Source organism: Pezoporus wallicus, unplaced genomic scaffold (genome assembly GCF_028554395.1).
Source record: "Pezoporus wallicus isolate ANWC-B61680 ecotype Strahan unplaced genomic scaffold, APGP_CSIRO_Pwel_v1 contig_8333, whole genome shotgun sequence".
NCBI classification, from domain to species: domain Eukaryota; kingdom Metazoa; phylum Chordata; class Aves; order Psittaciformes; family Psittacidae; genus Pezoporus; species Pezoporus wallicus.
This window is the reverse complement of record NW_026637037.1, coordinates 1,121,454-1,143,902: the sequence shown is the minus strand read 5'-3', so window position 1 is coordinate 1,143,902 and position 22,449 is coordinate 1,121,454. Positions and strand designations below refer to the sequence as shown.

At 40.6% G+C, this 22,449-nt stretch overlaps 1 protein-coding gene across 1 annotated transcript in view; it reads left to right on the top strand.

Moving 5' to 3' along the window:
* Positions 1 to 11,396: 11,396 nt before the first annotated feature.
* ABCA4 (ATP binding cassette subfamily A member 4) overlaps positions 11,397 to 22,449 on the top strand; it is a 72,099-nt gene continuing 61,046 nt past the window's right edge. The window contains exons 1-5 of the mRNA XM_057402749.1: positions 11,397 to 11,492; positions 15,194 to 15,287; positions 15,764 to 15,905; positions 17,564 to 17,703; positions 20,341 to 20,468. Of these exons, the coding sequence (XP_057258732.1) occupies positions 11,427 to 11,492; positions 15,194 to 15,287; positions 15,764 to 15,905; positions 17,564 to 17,703; positions 20,341 to 20,468 (570 nt within the window). The 5' untranslated portion in view covers positions 11,397 to 11,426. The remainder of the gene's footprint in view (positions 11,493 to 15,193; positions 15,288 to 15,763; positions 15,906 to 17,563; positions 17,704 to 20,340; positions 20,469 to 22,449) is intronic.

Genomic DNA, 22,449 nt, shown 5'->3' with positions numbered 1-22,449 from the left:
GCAATTAGCTTAACCCTTGCTTACGTACTATAGAGTACAGATATTTTAGCATGGTACTTTCTACTGATACAGGAACCAAGAAGCTCAGAGGACAGGAAAAGCAAACCATCAGTTTTCTGGTTTTACAACAGAAATATACTGGACTTTGCTACTCCATTCCCTTTGCCCTTCTTCCCAAAATACCCCAGATAAAATCCCACACTGCATTCTGTAGATGTAATCTGACTTTAGTTTCCACAACAAAAGATGATACACTCAGAGCTGAACTTCTGGTTCCTTGTCACACTTCCATAAAAACATGACTTGCACTCTTGGCAAAGGCCATGCTAGGAGCAATTTCTTTGCCTTGTACTACAGAAAAGCCAAAGATGCCAGATGCTGCTGCCTGCCCGGACTGGTATTGCAAGTTGCACAGTGAGAGGAAGCATAAAGGCTTCTTGATGTAGATGGGTGTTTGTTCCACTCTGAAAATGGGGAGAGGAGGGAACACCACAAAACTGGTTAAAAAGCTGAAATAGTATTACTGAAACATTACAGGCATTGTAGCAGAACCTCATAGCATAGCTGCGAAAGGATGATGCTGGTCAGTACAGATGAGGGCCACAAGATGGCAAATTAATTTGTGGACTACCATTAACTATATTCTCTCACTTAGTTTTTAAGTGTTTTGGTGTATGTCTAATACTGAGCATACAATCCCACACCTTGAAGCTCATCCAGTTCCAATCCATGCCACGGGCAGGGACACCTTCCACTAGAGCAGGTTGCTCCAAGCCTGTGTCCACCCTGGCCTTGAGCACTGCCAGGGATGGGGCAGCCACAGCTTCTCTGGGCACCCTGTGCCAGCGCCTCAGTACCCTCACAGGGAAGAACTTCTGCCTAAGAGCTCATCTCAGTCTCCCCTCTGGCAGGTTAAAGCCATTCCCCTTGTCCTATCACTACATGTCCTAGTAAAAAGCCCTTCTCCAGTATTCTCTTTCGGCTAGGCACAAGCCATCCCTTTGTTTTCCTCTGCCTGTTTATTTTTTTGGACTGGTTATTTTACTCATTTCTCTCCTTTCCAGTGGACTCTTGATGCTGTAAGGCTGTGTCAGAATCACATTTTCAGTGAGCTTCATTCTTTTCTGCCCTGTCGTGGGTGAATATGCTAATGTCTCATGAAACTGTAATAAAACCAGTTTCTCTAGTTCGATGAGAGTATCCAGTACTCCCCAAGGCAGGGTAATCGGATAGAGAATTATAAACAGGAATAATGTTCCTTAACCAAGTCATAATACCCATCACTACTTCTTGTTACCACATTGTTTCCATGTCTTGCTGGCATGAAAGGTTTTGGATGGTTCAAATGTGCTTGGGGTCTTTGTTCAGTGCTTTCCTAGAGTCAGGCTGCTCTCAGCAGGGGAGCCTCATAAAACCACGTTATTTTATGAACAAATCATCGCTTTCTAAAGGTCAGTTATACCTGTCCCTACTTTGTGATGTGTTTTGACTCTTTTTGTATGCACTACGAGTGGAGTGCTTATTTTGACAGCTTTTGAAGCCTATTTAGGAGTTGTGACTCTGCTTACCCAGCGGCAGGCGCTGTGGCGGGGGCTTCAAGCTAGAGCGGGGCAGCGTCGCCTGGGGACTGTGAGGCTTAATCATACAATCAATCAGGTTGGAAAAGACCTTTAAGATCATCAAGTCCAAAGGGCCGGTGTGTGACTTTTTAATATGTAAACGTTCGTAAGCGTTTTGCACCTTGGTGCCGAGGCGGCGTTTCGTTCAGGCCGGAGTGCTGAGGCCTTTCCTCCGTGTGAGGAAGTGCCTCAGCGGGCCCCGAGCTGTGAGGGGCTGTGGCGGGACGTGACAGGCTGCACCCGCGGAGCCTGTTCCCCCTGGAAAAGGCTGGTTTTCTTTTTGACTGGAAATGCTCCTAATGGCCCCTATTGTTTGTTTCGGTTCTGATGCAGATTTCCCTAGGGCTTATGCTTGGAATTGCTTCGATGATTGCAGTGACCCATCTGCCTGCCCCAGGTGACCAGTGCTGGAAGTGGCGGCACCCTGCCAGGCGTTCCCTCAGGGGAGCAAAACCTTTCTGTGTCAGATTTGCTTGGTAATGGCGTTTTCCGAAGTTGTAACCCACTGCCTCATCCCTCTTAAAGCTTTGGCAGCGTACTGACTTTCATAGATTGCTGACCTAATTAGTCATGGCAGCTGTTTGTTTAGCAGGCCCCTGATGCTACCAGCACTGCCCTTCTGAGGCTATCTTTTCAAATACGTGGTTTGTTTAGATCTGAGGAAATACCTTCAGAAGCATCAGCCTTCTGGTACAGACTTTGTTGTCTTTGTGCTGGTCATATTGGATGTTTGGGAGGATTTTTACTCAGGAGTGCTTAAAACTTGCAGGTCGAGCTGTGCTGTATCAGGCAGGGGATTAAAACAATCTCCTTACAACTGAGCAGTGTTACTCTGCAAGCGCTAACTGAATCTAAGATATGTGTTTCTTTGCGGCCAAGCTGAACATTCCTTCAGAAAGCTTTCACATAGCACAGCAGTGCTCATACATGAGGTAAGCTTTTACAGTAAGTTTTCCATGTTTTTATTGCTTCGGTTTAAGGAGTCCTAGTTGTGCTTGCAAATCCATGAATTCTTTAGCTTCTGTAGCGTAGCAGTGCCCTGAGTTAATCTGAAAGCTGACATGAAATGCTCTCTGACGGCAGCTAGTGTGTGTGTGCTAACATTGGTAACTTAATTCAGAGCATGTTTGTGCTTTTTAAGTGACTCATATACACGGTGCTGTAGCTCACAGTAGTGATCTCTTTTGGGAAGAGACCAAACTGGAACCTGTGCTTCAGCAGTGTGCCAGGTGTGCTGCAACTGCTAATGTGTGTTCAGCCCTCAGGACCAGGCTGGAGCTCATCTGAAACAACTCCCAGACATGCAGTGTGTGGGACTGGGTCCTCAGCACTCACTGTTTCCCTATAAATCTGGTCTTACTGGGCAATAAATCTGGTCTTACTGTACACTTGTCAATGTACACATAGACTGAACATGTTGGGAAAATGGGACAAACTGTTTCAACTTTCTGTTGGTATAGTTTGGGGAGGATGTCTGGTATTAACAGGCAGTGATGTTTTATATAAATAAGTCAATGTGGAAATAAATTTCACAGAAGGATGCTTTGCAGACACGCCTTTCCAAATAAAATGTTCTATCTGCATGCCCATTTATCTCCACAGGGAGAACGGAGTTCTGTTTCTAGTTCAGAGATTCATGGGATCCTTGGAAAGTGTTTTCACTCATGAGTAGTATAAAAAGCCATCTTAAATCTTCCAAAATGTGAAACGTTTGAGGAAAATCCTCACTCCACAGCTCTTAAAGCTTTCAGATGACAGGAGAGTGTTTATGTGAAGTAAACTGGATTACACCAGAAGCAGTAAATGTGCCTTCTGAGTTTGCACTTGCTGTGCTTTGTGCTTATTTAGCCACAGATCTGGGTGATTAGCCTACCACTGGGTTTGCACCAGGATCTGTGAGCAGGCTGTGTTTAAGATGCCACATTTGCCTGTATCCACATTTGCCTGTATTTAATGTGCGGAGGAGTCTGATTCTTAGACGTACGCATTTCAAACAGGTTTCACTGGGTCCTTATTCTGATTTCTTGTCAGCACTCCCCTTGAAACATATCAGCAACCTTGTAAATAATAGAGCTTCTGCCAGTTTCTGTGCACTCATTTCTTTGCAGCTTCTTCTTTGCCACATAGTCAAAGTCAAGTAGTGCAACTCATATCCTCACTTTCCATCTCCTTTCTTTAAGTGTTTTACTAGCAGCTATATCCAAGAAGTATGGTTTGATCCCAGCTCACCGGAACTTCCCATTCTCATCCTTCAGGTCACTCCTTACCTCTTTCAAGGATGGACCTCTCTGGAACGCATTGGGGAACATTTAAAAACCTTGAGCTTGGGTTTTCCCCACTAGTTTAAGATACCTGGGTTCAAAACTTAGCTCAGAAAACCCCAGGCTTGTGCATGTGTAGGTTTCTCTACGCACACATGTGCACAGGGGTGTGTCTGTTTGTCTGTATACTTATATAGATATAGTTATTCACACACCCCCTTACAGTTTGCCTGGGAAAAATTGTGTTAACATCAATTGTGTTAACTTTCCAGTGAGGCTGTGTGTAGGGACATGCTCTACTACATGTATAAGAAAGAACACCTCGCCAGTTAAGTAATTGCCTGGATGCTGGAGAGCATTACTCCTGAAAATGCGAAGTGTTGGCCCATGAGTACCCCCAGTACACATGGGTGCATATTTTCAAAGCTATCTTTTCAGGTAATTTGTAAATTCTGTTAATTTTAGCAAATATTTACTTGCACTGTGAGAGAGTTTACTAGGGACATTTTCATAATTTGATGGCCAAGCAGCATTTTCCCCTCCCATGTGAAATGATAGGCTCCATATAAGCTTTCTCTGTTTACTTTTAAGGAGCTCAGGCTTCACAAAGCAAAAATGGGTCACAGCTGATGTAGCTGAACATAGAAAACAAATATACCCTACCCTCATCCAATTGTGCTGTGAAAAATCTGATTAGGAAAGATTAGTTTAATCCATTAGAGCTGTGTCCCTCTACATGGGGGCAGCAAAAAAAAAAAAGGATCCTTTTTCTTAAAATAACTCAACTTAGAATCTTAGATTTAAAATGGTTGTTTTCTGAATAAAACTGTTAAAGTGTCTGCCTGCCTTGGGCATAGTTGAGGTACTTTACAGCCGAGCAGCAGCAGCACTATTTGCTTGGCTTTCCACTGCCATTAGACTGTACTACCCTCTGTGGCTTTATAAAGCCCCTTGTTTCTCTGTCATGATGGCAGCAGGGTCAGTCTCAGCTGTGATATGTCCAACAGAAAGTAGACCAAAGCCACTTGCGAAAGAGGAGGTTACTGTGTCATCCTTTGTGAAAGAAGTCAGGTTAGAGTCAGTGGTTTAGGTGGCAACTTGTGCAGAGGCTTCAAGGCCCTGAGGTGGTGCTGGGAAGGAAGCAGTGTGCAGAGTGCAGTGTAGTCTGGTGTAAACCTATTGTTAAATTCAGTGAAACAAAGGTTTATGGAGCATTCTCAAAGGGCTCCCCAAAGCCCTGTGAAGGGGAAAGAAACAGGCAAAATGGTGCTATATGTCCTTTTTAATGTATTTTTTTTAAACAACAAAGGTTGGATTGGTGCTCAGCTTCTACTTTAGCTGCAGTGAGGGAAGCTGTGGTAATGCTTGCACAGAGCCATTGCTCAGCATGAGCACTGATGGGAGGTTCTGCTGCATTGTTGCTGTCTCTCAACCCTTACAGATGAAATTGTTCACTTAGTGCTTTCTTGCTTCTGGATCAGACCATACTACTTGTAGGTAATTTGGGTTGGAAATGTGAAATGAGCTATTTAATACCAATATGTAACTTGCTTTAGTGAATATTAGTTGATGTAGAACAGAGTTTGTTGAAAAGCTGTCTGAATAAATCTCTGGAAGTCTGAGCCTGAACGTGCATAAGGTCATGTTGTACTTAGCTTAATATATTTCTGTGTGAGCTTGCAGCTTGCTGATATTTTGGAAGTTCTAGAAAATAAAAAAACAAAGATCAGATGAGAAGAATGAATTCTTTTCTTCTCCTGCAGTGGTGTTGCGAAACAGTTACTTTTGTGTCTCGCTGTCCCTGTTCTTAATGAGTAATGGTCCATGAAGAAACATACTGGATTACTTGTATTTATGCACATGCAGATGTTACAAGAAGAAACTTTCCTGGCCTTTCACAGGGTAGCTATAGCAATAGCAAGGACATTACTTTTGTTAGAATAATTTGTGAAAGTGAATGAGGTGAAAAAAAAAAAACATCTTCTCCAGTTCCTGCAGTTCTGATTTGTCTAGGAAGCTTAGAAAAAAAAAAAATCCTAGTCTCTAAAACATTGTCTTCAATAGAAAAAAAAACTTGTGCCACCTTTATGAAAAAAGTAGAGTTTAGAGAAAGCTTGAAAACCCTATGAACTCAGTTTTGAAGTAGTGGAAAGGGCTTCTGCCTTCTCTAAGGCCGTATCAGCACACATACATTCGAAAGAATCTGCTCAGAAAGTTACCCAGGCTGGTATTTGTTTGATTCTATTAAAGACTTGTAGAATTAATGAACACTGGACTGATGTTTAGTTGATGCTTTGAGGATGGCTATGATATGTTGGTACCCCTGGAGCTCAGGCTCCTCAGAAAAAGCAGGAATATAATTGTAATCATTGCAATGATTAAATTCAGGCTTGAAGAAATACTCAATTGGGAGAAATTCTTGATAGCTTTTGATAATAAAGTGTAATTGATATAGTATAAGCAGAGTAAGGGGACCCTTTGCTAGCTGCTCTTAACAATCTAGAAGTCAGGAATGTTCTGCTGAACCTCCAGGATGAAATCAGGGAAGAACTGCTTTTTTGTTGTTGGCAGCCAGTCAGAATCAGAATCTTTATTATCCACGATGCTTATTTGCTTATGTCATTTCTAGGCCTCACTGTTCCTCACCTTACACCAAGTAAAATACAGAAATTCATGATTCGCTGCATGACCATATTCAGCCTCCTGTGGTGTCAGCTGGAAAAAGAACTGATTAACTTCATTCCTACCCTAGACACCTTCTTGTGGTTCCATTTGTAACACTACAAGATGTGCTGTCTAGCAAGAAGGTCTAAGTGATAGAAGCTATCACTTCACCATATTTCACCGCTGAAGTGCAAGAGCCAGAAAAAGAGTGAAGAAAAGGCCTTTTTTATTACTTCATTGCTTAAAGATATTTTTAACCCTTGTTTCTTTCTTATGTTTTCCTAGAGGTTGTATGTAAGCTAGGATTGAACTTTGAGAAATTTGCTATTTTGAAATGTAAAAATGAATTCAATTCTGGTGATTTAAAATCAGTATTTAGATTTATTGTACTGTGTATTAAAACTAATGGTAATGACTTATGCAACCAGTTACTTCAATTTCTTGTTTTCTGTCAACAATATCTATGAGTTTTCTTTCTGAATGTATGCAGCAAATCATTCTTCCATGTTATACCATAAACTGCTGGGGCGGGGGGGGGGGGGGGGGCAGGAAGAGGAAAAAGTAAAAAATTCTGGTTTTCAATTTCTTAAGTTGGGGCTTTGTGAGAGTCTTCCCCATGCTTCAATAGTATGTTAGAACCAAGTTGTTTTTGTTGGTCCTTACAATCAGCTCTCTGGAAAGACAATCAGTTCGTGCAAAAGGAAAACTATCAAAACATAGGTTTCATATGCTGTAGATGGAATTCACATCGCCTGAACATGTTGTCTTCAGGCAGCAAGCAAAAGCTATTCTAAATAGTAAGTCATCGTTTGCATTAGCTTCTTAATGGAAAATAGTTCATAAGTGTGTGTGGCTTTTTCTGGTTTTAGGAGGGGTTTAGTATCTGTGTTAATGAATCAACTCTGCTTTTTTTGAAACTGAATTTCTTCCTAGTGCCTGTGCTGGTTTTAATTGCAGGTGTATCAAGCCACCACTGATCTTGCGAGCAGGGTGCTGCCTTTAAAGAATGAAGATAGGTCTCCACCATGACTAATCACTCCAGAAGTTCATGTACCTCCTGACCCCAAGGGGAGTTCTCAGTACATTACTGATAGGTACTGCTTTTACCATGGTCCTACTCCATTATTTTATTATAGTTAATTACTTTTAACCTACAGTGTTTTGCTGTAATTAAATTACTAGAGCTTGAATCTTAACCACACAATTCTGTTATTCTAAGTGATGCCCAGATAGGAAAGGATATGTCAAGATTAAAAATTAACCATTGCTTATTTTTTATGTGCTGATACAGAATCTGAGGCTTATATGTCCCATGTCTTCTGATTGAATTAAGTTACTCTTTTCCTGCTCTTTTGTCTCATGTTCACCTGTCTAATTCAGATTTCTAAGCAGTGTAAGATTTATACACTTCAACACTTCTGTCTGTGAAGCTATTCCTTTTATGAAAGCAAGGTTCTTTCCCTTTAGCTCCTAGTGAAATGAAGCAGTCTGGGGAAATACAAATGTATTCTTGTTCATCCTAAAATTAAAGGTGATTCTAAAGTGTGTCTGACAAGTAAAATTTAATCTTTCTTTGGAAGTTGTATATGTTGGTTGCATTTCATGTATGAATGCCATCACTTAAGTAGTTTTGTTTATGCCAAAAGGAGAAGTACTTTTAAACTCTGTTTCAGCAGAAACTTATCCTTGGTAATCAATCTGGTAGTCACTTTCCTAAAGAGCAATTCCTTTGGCACTTTATGCATATTAATTTGTTGTCTGGATTGAGTTGCTCCTCTTGGAAGGAATAGCTCTCCCCATCTATCAGGAAATGTAACTAGCAAGGTTTAATGTAAAAAACCTTGCAGGTTAAAAAGCAAGCATAATCTGGATAACCTTATTTACTGCCCTTCCTCCCCCCCCCCCCCCCCCCCCCCCCCAATGTTACTTGTTTTGTTTTTTTTACTACTTATGATTTTAGTCTCAGAGAAACAGCTAGATTTTCCACAGTCAATGCTAACAGCCATTTTAGCTGGCAAACCTAATCCCATTTCTGGCCTTGAACTACAAATGTTCTTCCTAATGGTAGTGACAGTTACAAAGCGGTGCAGGTATGTCATACATAGCAAGAGGTTAGGAACACGAGTGAAAACTTTGTGTACCGTTAGAGAACCTCTCATTGAGACAGAAACTCTTAATGATAGATGGCTCAGTAAAGAGCCAGGAGGAAGAGGAGAGGCCAGGCCATTGGCAGACTGTAGATTTTATGGCTTTGACATGAAGGCTTGAATTTCCTTTCACAGCTGTTGCAGAAAGATTGCAATGTCAGTCTAGGATTTAGAGGAAGGCGAGGGGAGCTGGACCTAAACTGGCTCTTCCTCATTTGTTCAGCAGCAGGGTTCATTCAGCAGAACAGCAGCAGGTTGGAGAGCCTGAGTTATGCAGCAGTGTCAGAAAGCCATCTGACTACCCATAGTTGGCAATTCTGTGAAGAGAACCTCACTGGAAATACCTGAGGTGACTGCTGGGACTTGCTTGCAGCCAAATATAGGACAGCTTTCCATGTAAGAATGTTCTTAGAGCCATCAGTCTGTAAATATACAGAACCTACTGCCACTAGTGAAACTGCAGAAGTATTGTCTTTTCTTGCTGATGCTCAGCCAGTTTTATTCCTGGATTCTTAAACCCTCCCAGCACCTAGTTCCACAGAAGGACCCTGGATTGTGTAAACATCTGAATAAGAACTAGATATGCTGCTTTTCAAGAAGGTGTCTAAATTTAGCTTTTTCTGTCTGCTGAGCACGCTCAGCATTCAAATAATCAATCTAGATTGGTTTTCTAGTGTCAGCCTTGTGAAAGTGGTGTCTGTTCTTACACTTAGGCTTGCAAACTTGGCCTCTGTTACTACATGCTTGGATGACCTTTTGCACAAATACAATGTGGCAAACTCTGGGAGGACTCGCATTTAACTATTTTAATACATCATTTCTTACTCCTCTGGATCCATTTCTTTGGCCTCAATGTCAAGACTTCAATAATGTTTCCTCTCATAATGGGTTGAAATAGGCTTCACATCCCATCAGTGTGAATCTTGATCTCCCAAACCAAAACTGGTCCTCTTCTGCATGTCATGGTGCATGGTTAAGATCACAGTGTTGTCTGTGGTATTAAGATCATATTTCAAATCATGGTGTTGGGCAAAGTCATCAAGCTGTGGGTTTTTTGTTTGCTTTAGCTTTTATCCACTCAGTGTGGGGCTGTCATACCTCTCCAGACCATCAAGTGTTAATCCATTTACTCTTTACAACAGCAGTAGCTTTTTATAGCCAGTCTCACTTCTTGTGGTGCTCTGTAATTAAGCAGTTAGAGCTGGTGGAATGACACTGAAAATTGGATGAAACTGTTGACCTACAAAATACGGGAAATTCTTCAAGTTCTGGCATCATTAGTTTTGCACAGATATCTTTTCTGCATAGTTGTTGCTTTGTTTATTTGATCCCAAATAAACTAAACACCTGTTGTGCTTTAGCCCCAGCCAGCAACTAGCACCACACAGCCACTTACTGGCTCACTACCTCCAGATAGTAGGGCTGGTGCCAACCCTTTCCCCACCTCCTCCTTGGTTGAAGTCTGATTTCCTTTTCAGTTCATAAAATGTGGACCTGAGATGATTTTCTGAGCCAGTCAAATCATTATTACTGATTGATTGTTAGCTTTTAACTAATGCTTTGGTCACAGATTAGGCCAAAGTATTTTGACTTTTTCCAAACCTTATCTCTTACAATCAGACAAAATCTCCTTCACTTAGTAGATTTTTAAGAAACAAAATTCTAGAACAGTAGTGGTAAGAGAGGCTCAACAAATCAGCAGTTTCACCTGTTTAAATCTTGATAGAGGTTTGAGTAATCTCCAGCAGCAGAAGCCCCACAGCCCTCCCATCTGATCAGTTCTAGTACTTCACCATTCTTACATTTAGAAAGTGTTTTCCAATATTTAATTTCCACTTCCTTTTCCACACTCTGCCAGTTAACAGCCATTCATGAAGAAACTGCTCTTCAGTCATTTGAATCCCATAAGGCAACTCTGAAGTAGAAAGCTGATACAGGTAGCAAATTCAAATAGTTTATTTTTTAACAGGTCCCTGTACCTGGTATTTAGATGTATAGGTCCCATTCTCCTTTTCTTTTTGAAGGTCAGAATTCATGGTGATTAAAATGAGTCATGAACCTAGAAAACAGAGCATATAAGGTTTTAAATTCTGTTGTATCCCTGCTAAAAATGTAGTGGGAATTGCCAAATTTAAAGGCGTAAAAATACAAGATCTTGTATTTTTTAAAAAAATGGCAACACAATGGATTTGTCTTTACAAAACCTATTCCAGGCTGAGTTAATCAATATGCATTTATTGCATATTGTGTTCCATGTCTGAATAGAAAACCTAGTTATGATATTTAGCATAATAACTAACCAGTTTTAGATAAATTAATGTCCAGTTGTAAATCCACCTTTTATTGTGAAAAATAGTTTGAAAGCACAGATTTAATCGGATAAAGAATACAACAACTAACTGCTTTCATTACTTGCAAGTCCAAGTGAATAGCTGGATTCAATGTTAATGACTTTTTTTCAGTTGAAAGAGATGCCTTTCCTCTCTATTGCTTTTTGTTGCTGATAAATATGTCACAGGAAACAGCCTTCAAACAAAGGAAAACCATGATTTTTCATGTATGATAGTGTATCAAGTGCAAAATGAAATGGTGAAGACAATGAAGGGAACCAATCTCTATGATAACATAAACTAAGAACAGAAAGCTGTTATTTTGCTCTGGGGTCTGTTTCTGTCAGCTGAGAAATGGCAATACAACCTTTGCAACAGGTTAACCAGAAGTGTTGATACAGAAGAATGAGCTTCTTCAGGCAAGTTGGACTTCTCCTCTGGAAGAACTGGATCCTCCGGAAAAGACAAAAGGTAAAGTAATATTCTTGGATTTCAGCTTTGGACCATGCACTCCATTGGATGAAGTGACTGGTACGTTTATCAGCATGTAAAAATCACCAATTTCTTAAAGGATCCAGTGCGATCGATTGGGCCTGCGTCTGGGATCTTGTCTGGTGCAGTTTTCAAAGGTGCTCTTTACAGTCTAAACATAGAATACTCATATCAGGGGTTTATTTTACAAATAGTATTGGGGACCAAGGGAATAGCTGTGGGTAATAATATTTTTGTGTTTCCACATAAAAAGATCTGTTGTTAGAAATCATTGCGGGCATCATACAGCTCGAGGAGGTTTGATTCCTAATTTTAGCTTCTCACATACAGCTGCTCTTAGAGTTGAATCCAGTGAAGGTCCTAAAATTCACACATATTTTATCTTTTTTAGTATGTCTGAATGACATAAATCAGAAGTGTTTTAAATCCTTTCACATCCTCTTAGATCTTGTTATACTTTGTCTTAGAACAAATTTATCTGTTACTTTGCATTAAATCGTTGCTCTTTTCCCCTTCAAGCCAAATTTCCTTAGTCTCAACCAAAACCTCAAACTAGGGTCTTGGTCATTTGTTGTACTGCAACTACTTCTGTCCAGCAAAGGAAGTCTTGTTGAGATTCCTAGAGATAACTACCTGTTTCAAACTAAAAATAATAGAAATGTACTTTAGGGCGTCTGTGAGGTTGTAACAGTCATGCAAACAATTTGGCCATAATAAGAGATCGATAGGGTCAAACTGAACCATGGGGTGAGTTGCAGTGCTTATCTGTGTGACCTGCTTTTAGTCGTTAGGAATGACTCACATGCTGAAATTGCCAGGATCAAAGGATTATCTGATTTTCTTCATAGACAAATTTGAATGTCTTGCCATAGCTTCCCAGTAGACTTTCTCCACAGTCTACGTTGCATCAAGAGCTGATTAATGTGATGTTGCTAGCTCATGATTTAACACAGTATCAAGTCACCAATCCATACTTGAGCTACATTACCCCTTTCTGAAGCTGGACTTTGCTTACTGATTGTCAGGGAGCTGTAGTAGTTTAGTTCTCAAGTTCAGAGAAAACTCCCAAACAAACAAACCCCAAAACCCTCACCAAACATAAAACCCATGTTTTTCTGATCTTCATATGTATATACTGAGAGAATTGGAAGTCATTGGGTTTAATTTTTAGCAAATGGATCTTTATGTAATTCTTCAGTATTACTAGTGTTTGAAATACTGTTTCATTTGGGCAAATGTGCTCCTATATGTGACCTGAAGTGCCTGCTTAGGTTTCACGAATTCTCTTTTTTTTATAAAAACTTATAAAAATGTTAACTTGGTGTTTCGTGCTGTTGCCAGAGATCCCTTTCTCTGATGATCACTGCTAGCTTGTAAGAACAGTGATCTAATCCACAACAGAGAAATATTTTCTCCACTCTGAAGAGTAAAATGCTTTACGAGTTAGTAAAAATCATGTCCTTTTCCAAGTATATAAACCTACCTGCTTTTTTGTCGTCACCAAGAAACAAGGCAACCAAAACAAAACCCCATAATGTCAGAAGTAACTAGAAGATGTCTTCGGGGAAAACCTGCCTGGTTTATGTTAACCATCATGTAGTACTGTAAATGGAGGCATATCCAGTCTTCTACTCAAGTTTCTCATTTAGTCTAGTTCACAAGAGGAAAAACTTCATTACAGAGTTAACGGCTGATCCACGGCCAGTTAAGCTTGTCACTTTTACATGGTCCTATCACTGTGCTTGGTCCTTTACAGCTCCATCTGGATATTACATTTCTCTGTGCATATTGCTGGGATTTCTGGCTGTTTATCTTGTGGTTCTGCAGGCTTATGGGCTGCTCTCTCATCCTACTAGTGAGTTCTGAGACATCTGTGTGTCCTTAGGACAAGGATCAGAGGAAAGAATCATAAGGCTAACAGCACTTTCTCTGTCCTTGTCGCATGACACATTGTGTACCAGCTTGAAAGAAAGCTTCCTTTGTACTTTAGCCTTCATCCCTTCCAAACTAGTTAGCTCAGACAGAAAGGAATTACTGAATTCAAGCCTGAGGATTTTGTGTTTCCTGGGAATGAAGTAAGGGTAGACATCTGAGCAATAATCCAGAGTAACTTTGAAGCAAAGATGATAACTAGGGAGCCTCTCAGTTCTTACCCCTCTGAGTTTTTGGGTATGTAGTGTTTGTCCCAAACATTTTAGCAGCTGGATGGCCATGGGTGTTGATAAGAACTTGTGGACCCCTGCTGAGAATGGTCTGTAACACTGTTCTGAGCTGTGCACAGCTGCTGTCAGGAGAAGAGTTGCACGATGGCAGGTTTCCTTCTCAAGTAATTGTGTCATCTGCCCTTTGCTGCTGGTAAGATTTAGTCTGCCTTTAAAAATACCAGGCATACTTAACTTCCTAGGTATGTGTGGGGGTTTGTTGTTCTGTTTTAAAAGGAAAGCCTTAAGAGAAAAGGTGTGAAATAGGAAATGGTTGCCTGGTATAAAGCTTTCTACCCTTTTTTAGTAAGCATAAGCTGTGCTTACCTAAAGCTATTAGACAGAGTTATAGTGGAAAAATATAGGGCAGCTCCAAAAACCTGTTCTTAATTAAGCTGTGGAGTATCTTTTGCCTTGCACTGGTTCGGGGGGGGGGGTGGGGTGGTGGAATTCACACGTGACCCATCTTGTCTCTGGCTCTGCTGCTGTATGCATTATTGTTACATATTTGTTGCCCAGTCAGGGGGGCAAGAGCAAAGGAAAGGAGACAGGGAGCGCTTTCCTGTGTGTGTGCTACAACCCTGGTTCTGAAGAGTTTGTCTTGGCTCTTGTAGGGAGGAGAAAAGAAGTGCCACGTGGCTGGACACAGAAATCCCATAGCTGGTTCTTAGAGCCCAGTGCCTGTGTCACAGGATCAAAGGGTTGTAGTTTCAAACTTCTGCCAAAACGCACAGAGGCAGTAAAACAGACTGAAACACAGGAGTGGAGGAAACAGACCAAAAACCAGGCAGGATGTTGCGCTGTGGTAAAGCAGTGCCCTTGATTTTCTGACATGACTGGGAGCTGGTGACTGTTCCCAGTGTGTTGAATGATCTGGGCAATCAAGTGGCCTTTGATGGGGTCTTCTGTGTTATTGAATAAGGTGTTTGATCTTCATGTATACATTTCTACCTGTATTAGAAAACTAATAATGTGGAAATGAATTACGACAAAAAGGCTAAAGTAAAGATCAAAGAATGTAAGCTTATGCCAAGGTCTTTTACCTTTGGTAAGCACAGTGCACTGACAGCCTACATCGTAAAAGTGTGGATAAAAAGAAACCTTACACTTTCTCTCTCTTACATCTGTTTTCCTGTATTATTGTAGTCATCCTCTTTGTATAAAAACTATTTGGACTTAACATCTGGTCTGTCTGGCAGTTTAGTACTACCTGCCACCTCTTTTTACCTCAGTCAGGATGCTTGAATGTTTCTTTAGAAGAGGGGGGAAGCTGCTGAATTAGTTAATGGTGATGCTTTGTGGGGCTCTGATGAAATCCTTGTACTTTCCAAGTGATGAAACAGGCAAGAAATAACCATGGGTACATGCTGCACTGAGCATTGCTGCTGTGAGAACAGGCCTCAGCCTTCTAGCCAGTGACTCTATACATGGTTCAACTGTAAAATTTACTTTGTATTTATTTTTTTCTTCTTTTCCCAGCTTCGTTTACTGGTGGAGCTCCTATGGCCTCTGTCCTTATTTCTTGCCCTTGTCTGGCTGAGGAAAACTAATCCACTTTATCGCCAACATGAATGTAAGAACATTTTAAATACTTTCATGCTCTGAATTGTGCTAGATAATGACTAGATGTTCTCAGATAGAGGAACTGGGACCTGTTTGCTGAGTATTATTCTCCAGCAGCAAAAGAACAGATTTTGCTTCAAGTAGTTTAGTTATTTATAGCCATAGATTGTAAGAATCAGTGTGTGTGGGGAAGCTCTAATTTTCTTGTGAGATGGTTTGTGATCAGACTTACATAAGGTCTCAAGAGTGTATCCAGTTATAGATTTTTTGTAAATCTGTTAAAAAAAAATTAGCTCAGACTTTATTTCAGTTGAAAATAGCCATATTGCTTATACTGACTTACTTTTTGGCTTAATAAAAGAGAAACCTATATGTTTTCCATTGTGTTCCTTCTGTAGTAAGCTAATCTCTCCTCCTATTTAGATTCCCACAGGCTGCATTAGAAAAGACACTTAATCATTGATATTTTGTGTTTCTATACTCTAGGTCACTTCCCAAACAAGGCAATGCCATCTGCAGGAACACTGCCATGGTTACATGGCATCTTCTGCAACATGAACAACCCCTGTTTCCGCAGCCCAACCCCAGGAGAGGGTCCAGGTGTTGTGTCCAACTACAACAATTCCATGTAAGCAGAGCTGAATGTGTGACAATCAGTTGTAATAATGCCGTCCTGCTAGGCAATTGCTTATAGACTGCTCTGGGCACCTGTTGAGCGTTCATGGACACATTTCTAGCACATCATTCCAGCAATGTTGAAGTGGAGCTCATGATTGCAGGTTTGGGCCTTTTTGAGGAAGAATTCAGTTGTACTAGTCTTGACAGAACACACACTTAATAAAATGCATTCTTTCTATTGCCTACTGCTTAGTGAGTGTCTCAGGATAAATCTTTCTGATATGAGTACGTAACCCCTAAGCTTTCTTCTCACTTGAGTTGATCCTTCTGAATGAGAGCTCTGATGAAGTAGCAACAAAGGAAAATCTGCACTGCCACTTCTGATGTAGCACCTGCTTTGGTTGTATACTTATCAGACTTTAATCAGCATAATAACCTTCAGATACTAGGCTTATTAACAAAATAGGAGGATGGGAGATTTACAGGCTATTAGTGAAAATCTGCTGTGGGAGTGCTCTGTTACATTGTTATAGCTGAGTCATGAAAGACAGCAGAGTGGACAAAGAGCCTTAGAATAAAAACCTGTTAGAATAGCTATAACTAATGCTGCCTGTCTCCCTTTGCCTAGTCCATCTTGGAGCATCCAGTGATTAAAATTAACATGCTAACAATGTCAAGGCCATTAAAGCTCCAGTCACATGAAGGCCCATAAGCTTGTAGTTAATGTAGCATTTGACCTTTTGTTCCTAGTGAACAGGATTTAAAATAGCTGGAATTTTCTTGTTGGGTATGGTTCATCACACATTAAAGCTAGGTGGTTCTGTTCTCTATAAATTCTGGCTTTTCTAGGTTGCTTATTCCAGAGCAAACTGTGAGTCAGAGTAAATTAAGTGAATAACAGAGGAAGCAAATACATTGTGTTTTCTGAAAGAATTTAGTCTTTCCTGTTTGCTGTTTCCTGTAAGCTAAAAAAAGTCATGAGGACTGAGATATACCATTCCATGTATGGAAAACCATAGCACTATTAAAGAAATGTAATGGTCTCCCCTTTGCTAACAGGAATTATTTTGTTCCTGGTTATAAACACAGAACCTGATTGTATCCTTGCTTGAACTGCCTGTTCTAACCCAGAACCAGTAGGTGAATGGCTGCCTGTGACAGCTTGTCACTCCTGTTTTCCTGCCTTTCCTAAAATAAATGTTTTGAAGGGACCTAAAAACTACCCTTATATTGGATGAAAACGAGTTGTGAGAGGGAGAAGATGTCGCAGAGCAGGGCTGCCTCATCCAACTGCTGGAGCTGAGCCTGGGATAGAACCAGAGCAGATCTGCACCATAGCTGTGAGGTGAATGCTGTCTGGGGACTGTCCTGCCTTCCCAGCAAAATCAGCATTGCTAATGAAGGAAGTGTATGAGTGGCCAACCTTCTGCAATACCAGCAGCCCTCTTAAACCTCCTGTGGACTTTCAAAACTGAGTCCCACACTGCCTGAAACTGCTCTGTTTTCACCACAAAACTGAGTTTGGAGTTTCACAACTGAGGAGAATTTTTTGGGTTGTTTTTTTTTCCCCTCATCCCTAACACAGAGAAAATCAACTTTTTTTTATATGAAAAGTTCTCAAGAGCCATCAGTCTTCAATTATTGTTGGGTCACTATTTCTTCTTTCAGCCTTGCGAGGGTATATAAAGATGCTCAGGAGCTCCTACTGGAAGCCCCTGAAATCCGTGACCTTGGCAGAATCTGGGAAGAACTGATTGTTACGACTCAGTTTATGGAAACAATGAGAACGAATCCTGAAAGAATTGCAGGTAATTGTTTTGTCTAGATCCCTTAAGACTCTTGAATTTTCCCTTCTGAGAGCTGACTAGTAACTTACCCTGCAAACTGGCAACATCTTAAGGTACTTTGCTTGTAGCTGTTATTTTGCTTAGCATTAGGGTAACTTAAAACTCATGCAGTGTTGTAACAAATGCCTTTCATTTGAGAGGAAGGACACAGGCAATCAGCTCCTTTCTACAACCATGTTCCTTAATTAACAGTAGACAAAACTCAAAACACAAAAGCATGGATTTGTCACCATCCAGAGTAAAACGTGGGTAAAGAGATTTCATTAGTTATTATTACAGTAGAGGCAGAAGCAGTAAGAAAGCGTCACTGGAAGATGGAGAGGAATGGAAGCTAGGAATATGCCTGAATATATACTAGGAGCATAGCCCAGAGAAAAGCTTAGAGATTCTTTGTTTCAAATGTTAGCTGAAATTAAAGAAGAAAATGCTTACTTTGATGATGTGTGTAGAGAGGAGGTGTTGCACACTTGTTATAAACAGGCTTGCGAATTACATGACTCTGGTAATTTTTACCGAAGACAATCTGCCGAACTCAAACCACAGTCCTGGGGAAAAAATAGGAAATGTTTTAATAATAAATTTTAAATTTAGTATTTGGACTTTAAATACAGAGAAGAAATACTCCTTAAACTAAAGGCAGTAAAATAGGCTGGCTTTGAGAACTGATCTGTCCCATTCTCAAGTCCTGTGGCATAGGAATAATATTCTTACTAAATTCAAATAGTCATTCTCCATATATTTTTAAAAAGAAGTGTATAAGCCATCTGATACACATGCTCCACTATCTTATCAGCAGTTTCTAACTAGAAGTGAAAAAGGGACTATTTCATTGTAAGTAACAATGAGACAATCAAAATGCCACAGAATGCAAACAATAAGAACTTGAGTATAATCTGAGCTGTGGTTTGTACACCTGCCAATTGAGAAATGAGGAAGAGCATGACATGCCATGGGATTGCAACATACTGTGGGACCCCACCCCATAGTCTGGGAAGTTGCCTTTGCCTCCCATATCAATTTAGCATTTGGGAAATAGAGTACATTCCTTCCTGCTCCTGTGAAATATGTTAATGTTCCTTCAGAATCTGGGGGGGGGGGGGGGGGTGGGGTGGGGGGGGGTGTTAATGTGTTTTACCTAAAAAAAAAAATAAATAAAAAGTTTGGAATTTCCTGTTCCATAAAACAAAGTAACAAAGTCAGTTCTGGAGCTAAAGGAATAGAATGCGACTTGCCACCCTTTTCCATACGCAAAGAAGGTGGGCAGAATTGACATTTTACATTCTCTCTGTAGCTTATTTCTATTGCCTGTAGCAATCTCAACAGAATATTGTTACAGCTGCAAAACTGAACAATGAAACATTAACAAATGTCAGAATTGGGATTGTTTCTCCTGCTGATTCCTGAGTCCTCCTTCCTCATCCCATTCCCCTCTTGCACTGACATATTTGACAAAATGTGTTCCTGTAGTGTGTTTTTTCTTCCACAATAATACCTGGCTGCCAGGAAGGGCATCAGTGAGAATGAGGGACAGGCCCCTACTGTTTTCAGTGTTTACTGTTTGAATAAATACAGGGGGGAGCAATTGAAGAATTTCTGCTATGGCAGTATGATACATAGAATCATAGAATGGTTAGGGTTGGACAGAACCTTATGATCATCTAGTTCCAACTCCCCAAATGCTGCTCCTGTTAGTTGCAATTCCTGTTCTAAAGACTGGAAGAACTAGTGCTTTTCAAGCATTCTTGACCCAAGTCTGTTGGTGGTATGTGTACTACCTTTAATAAAGGCTGTAACATTCAAAGGACATGAACAGCATTCACTTTCCAAGCTTTCACTTGGACCATACTGAGGCAGAACTCAGTCTGATGCTGAAATGTTAATAGAGACAAGTTAGAAAAGATTAGCACTTTTGACTTTAGGAGCAGTATATTTTGCATATTGTTCTGCATGGAATTAGGGAAATTAGGTGGCCTGTCACTTGTGTTGAATTTAGCAGTGAGTAGTCTCATTGGTTTGCCTGAAGATTTGCCAGTTTTTAGTTTAATCATTGGTAATCCAGGTTAATATGGCTATGAAACCACCAAAAAGTTATGCCTCTCCAAAGAAAATGAGTTTTTTTCTTGTGGAAGATTTTCAAAGGGTCAGTTTTGCAACACTATGGAATAAGATTAACTAGTTAAATTGACACCAAGTGATTAATATAAATTTAAAGCATTGGCTGAAGTTATTTACAAGAGATCCAGAAGAAACGACCCAAACCTCAGCAGCTGAACATTTAAAATAAAGCATTACTTCAGAAAAAAGGCAGAGACTTTCAGACACAGTCAGGGATGCTTTCAAAACTTCTGTTTCTGAAGCTTTAGTCTGAAACATCTTTGAGAGGTCAGCTGTGCACAGTCAGAACAGTAAGCTCTGATGATCATTCCCCAAGAAAGGATTGAAATGAATTTGAATTTCAAAAGTAGTTTTGGTCCCCATTAGTCACTACTAAGTATATGACCCAAAGTACACACTTTTTGCAGGTTTAAGCCAGAGTGTAAGGTGTTCTTTAACTCCATTTGGCATCTCACTGATCTCTGCACTTATTTCTTCATGCAGGAAGAGGAATACGAATTCTAGACATTTTGAAAGATGGAGAGACCCTCTCTTCTTTTTTACTGGAAGATGTTGGCCTCCCAGATATCATTGTTTTCCAGCTTATTAATGCTCAAGTGCGGCCTGAACAGGTAGGTAGAGTATAACGGCTACCAAGCTGTTTTCCTTTGTGGAATGCCATCTCTTGAGCTGTATATGCAAAACATCCTCAGTGAGGGCCTTGTTCCCAGAATACTTGCTGCCTTATAGGTTGCTTGTGCAATTTCTCCCTTTGTTTTTGTTTTGTCAATCTAAAGGAAGAGGTGTTTGTTTTGTCTTTTAAAACTCTTCTTGAATATTCATTAAATACAGGTATTTGTTTTGATGCTGTCATTGTTCCCAAATAACAAGCAATAAGAAGTGATACTGCCAAACAGTGCATCCATCCTCATGATTAAAGACTTGGCTCAAACCATAAAACAGCTGTGCATCCTTTTGAGACAGCAGTCCTGATGAATAGCAGCAGAGAACTATCTCTGCCCTGATGTCAGCCAAGTAATATGGGGGCTTTATGGCGTTGTCTCACCTGAGTAAGGGGGAGTGGAGAAGCAGACCCACTTTCTTGGATTTTGATTGAATAATAGGTCTGCTCAGAAAATTCAGAGTGAAAACTCCAGGTCAAATCCCTTCTAAGCAGGGGACTGTTTGACCAAGTCCAGGCTGCCTCTGCATTGTACTGGTGCTGGGAGCTCTGTGAGGAATGCTGTATTAATGAATGAATGTTGCTGAATCAGAACTCTGGAACAATTTCTACACTGCATTAGTGTGTGGGTGGAAGCAAGTGAATAACTGAGGCTGAAAGACACAATTCCTCTTTTTCACTGCCACATAAAACACAAATGCTGGAATTGTGTGTGGCCACAAAGAAGGGACGGTATTAATAAACTTGAATACAGTTCCTTTAGTGCACCACAGGTTCCAGCTGGGTGACCAGTAGCCAGATTACTTATCTGTAGTGTTCTTGATTAGTACCAGGGGAAGCACTCTCCTGACTTTATCATGAAGCATTACCACAAGACCATACCAGAGCCAGTGTCAATTGATACATCCTACTTATTTTCACACCTCTGTATCAGCTGAGATGGTGAAAATTTGCTTCCTTGCTGCTTGTGACAAAAAGAATATATACAGATATCCTGCTGGGCTTCTCTTTCCCTTTCACCCCTACCCTCTTCTTTATCAGAGATTTGTTGCAATAGGAGAACTGTGTGCTTGCCACCCAGTGGCATTCATTCATATACTGTTAAAAACTCTGCCTGCCAGTGTGCACAGGACTGAAGTTCTCAACACCATCGCTGAAAGTATGATTGAAGCCTTCTGGAACATGGTGTCTTTCTGCTGTATTTTCTGTGCTGATGTGGAAAGAGATGTAGTTCTCTTTATGCTGGAAATGAAAGAAATCTGAACAGGTAGAGAGGGAGCTGGAAGTGACCTGGTGTGAAAAATACTACTTCTGTTGTCCTCCATGAAGTTTTCTTGTTAGTAGTAATCACAGGGGATGCAAGATCATCTAACAAGACCTGATTTGCAGCCATCAGGAAAGAAACTGCTGAGGCAGAAAAACTAACTTTCAAAAGACCACAAGAGAATTCTTTTCAATAGAACTTGAGTACTTCATTTATGAGGGAGAAATCATTTAATTCTTATAGACCTTGATAAGCAAGTTACTCAAGCGGGACTTATAGTTGATTAAGGTAGAAGTTGCAGAGTCATGACTAGAGCCATGACTAGAACCTAGATCTGTGGTTGTCTTAAGCCTCAACCATGGTATTTTGTCTCTAGTTCTTCATGCTGCTCTACCCTGTGTTTGCTTGCATATCCTGCACACCCTCTCCCCTTGGCTCTGACAGCACAGAACTGATCAACCTGAAAGTAGCTTGTTTACAGGAGCCTGACTGTTGCCAGCAGCTGGCTGCAGATCTAGGTCTGAGCTGCCTGGGAGGGCAGGAAATGACACACAGCGCTGAAAAGCTAAACCTGATCAAACAGCCAGCTAGCTGAAAAAATCATTTGGACTTCATCTTGCCAGCTTAGGCCAAACAGTGACACATTGATTAAAAAAAAAACCAAGTA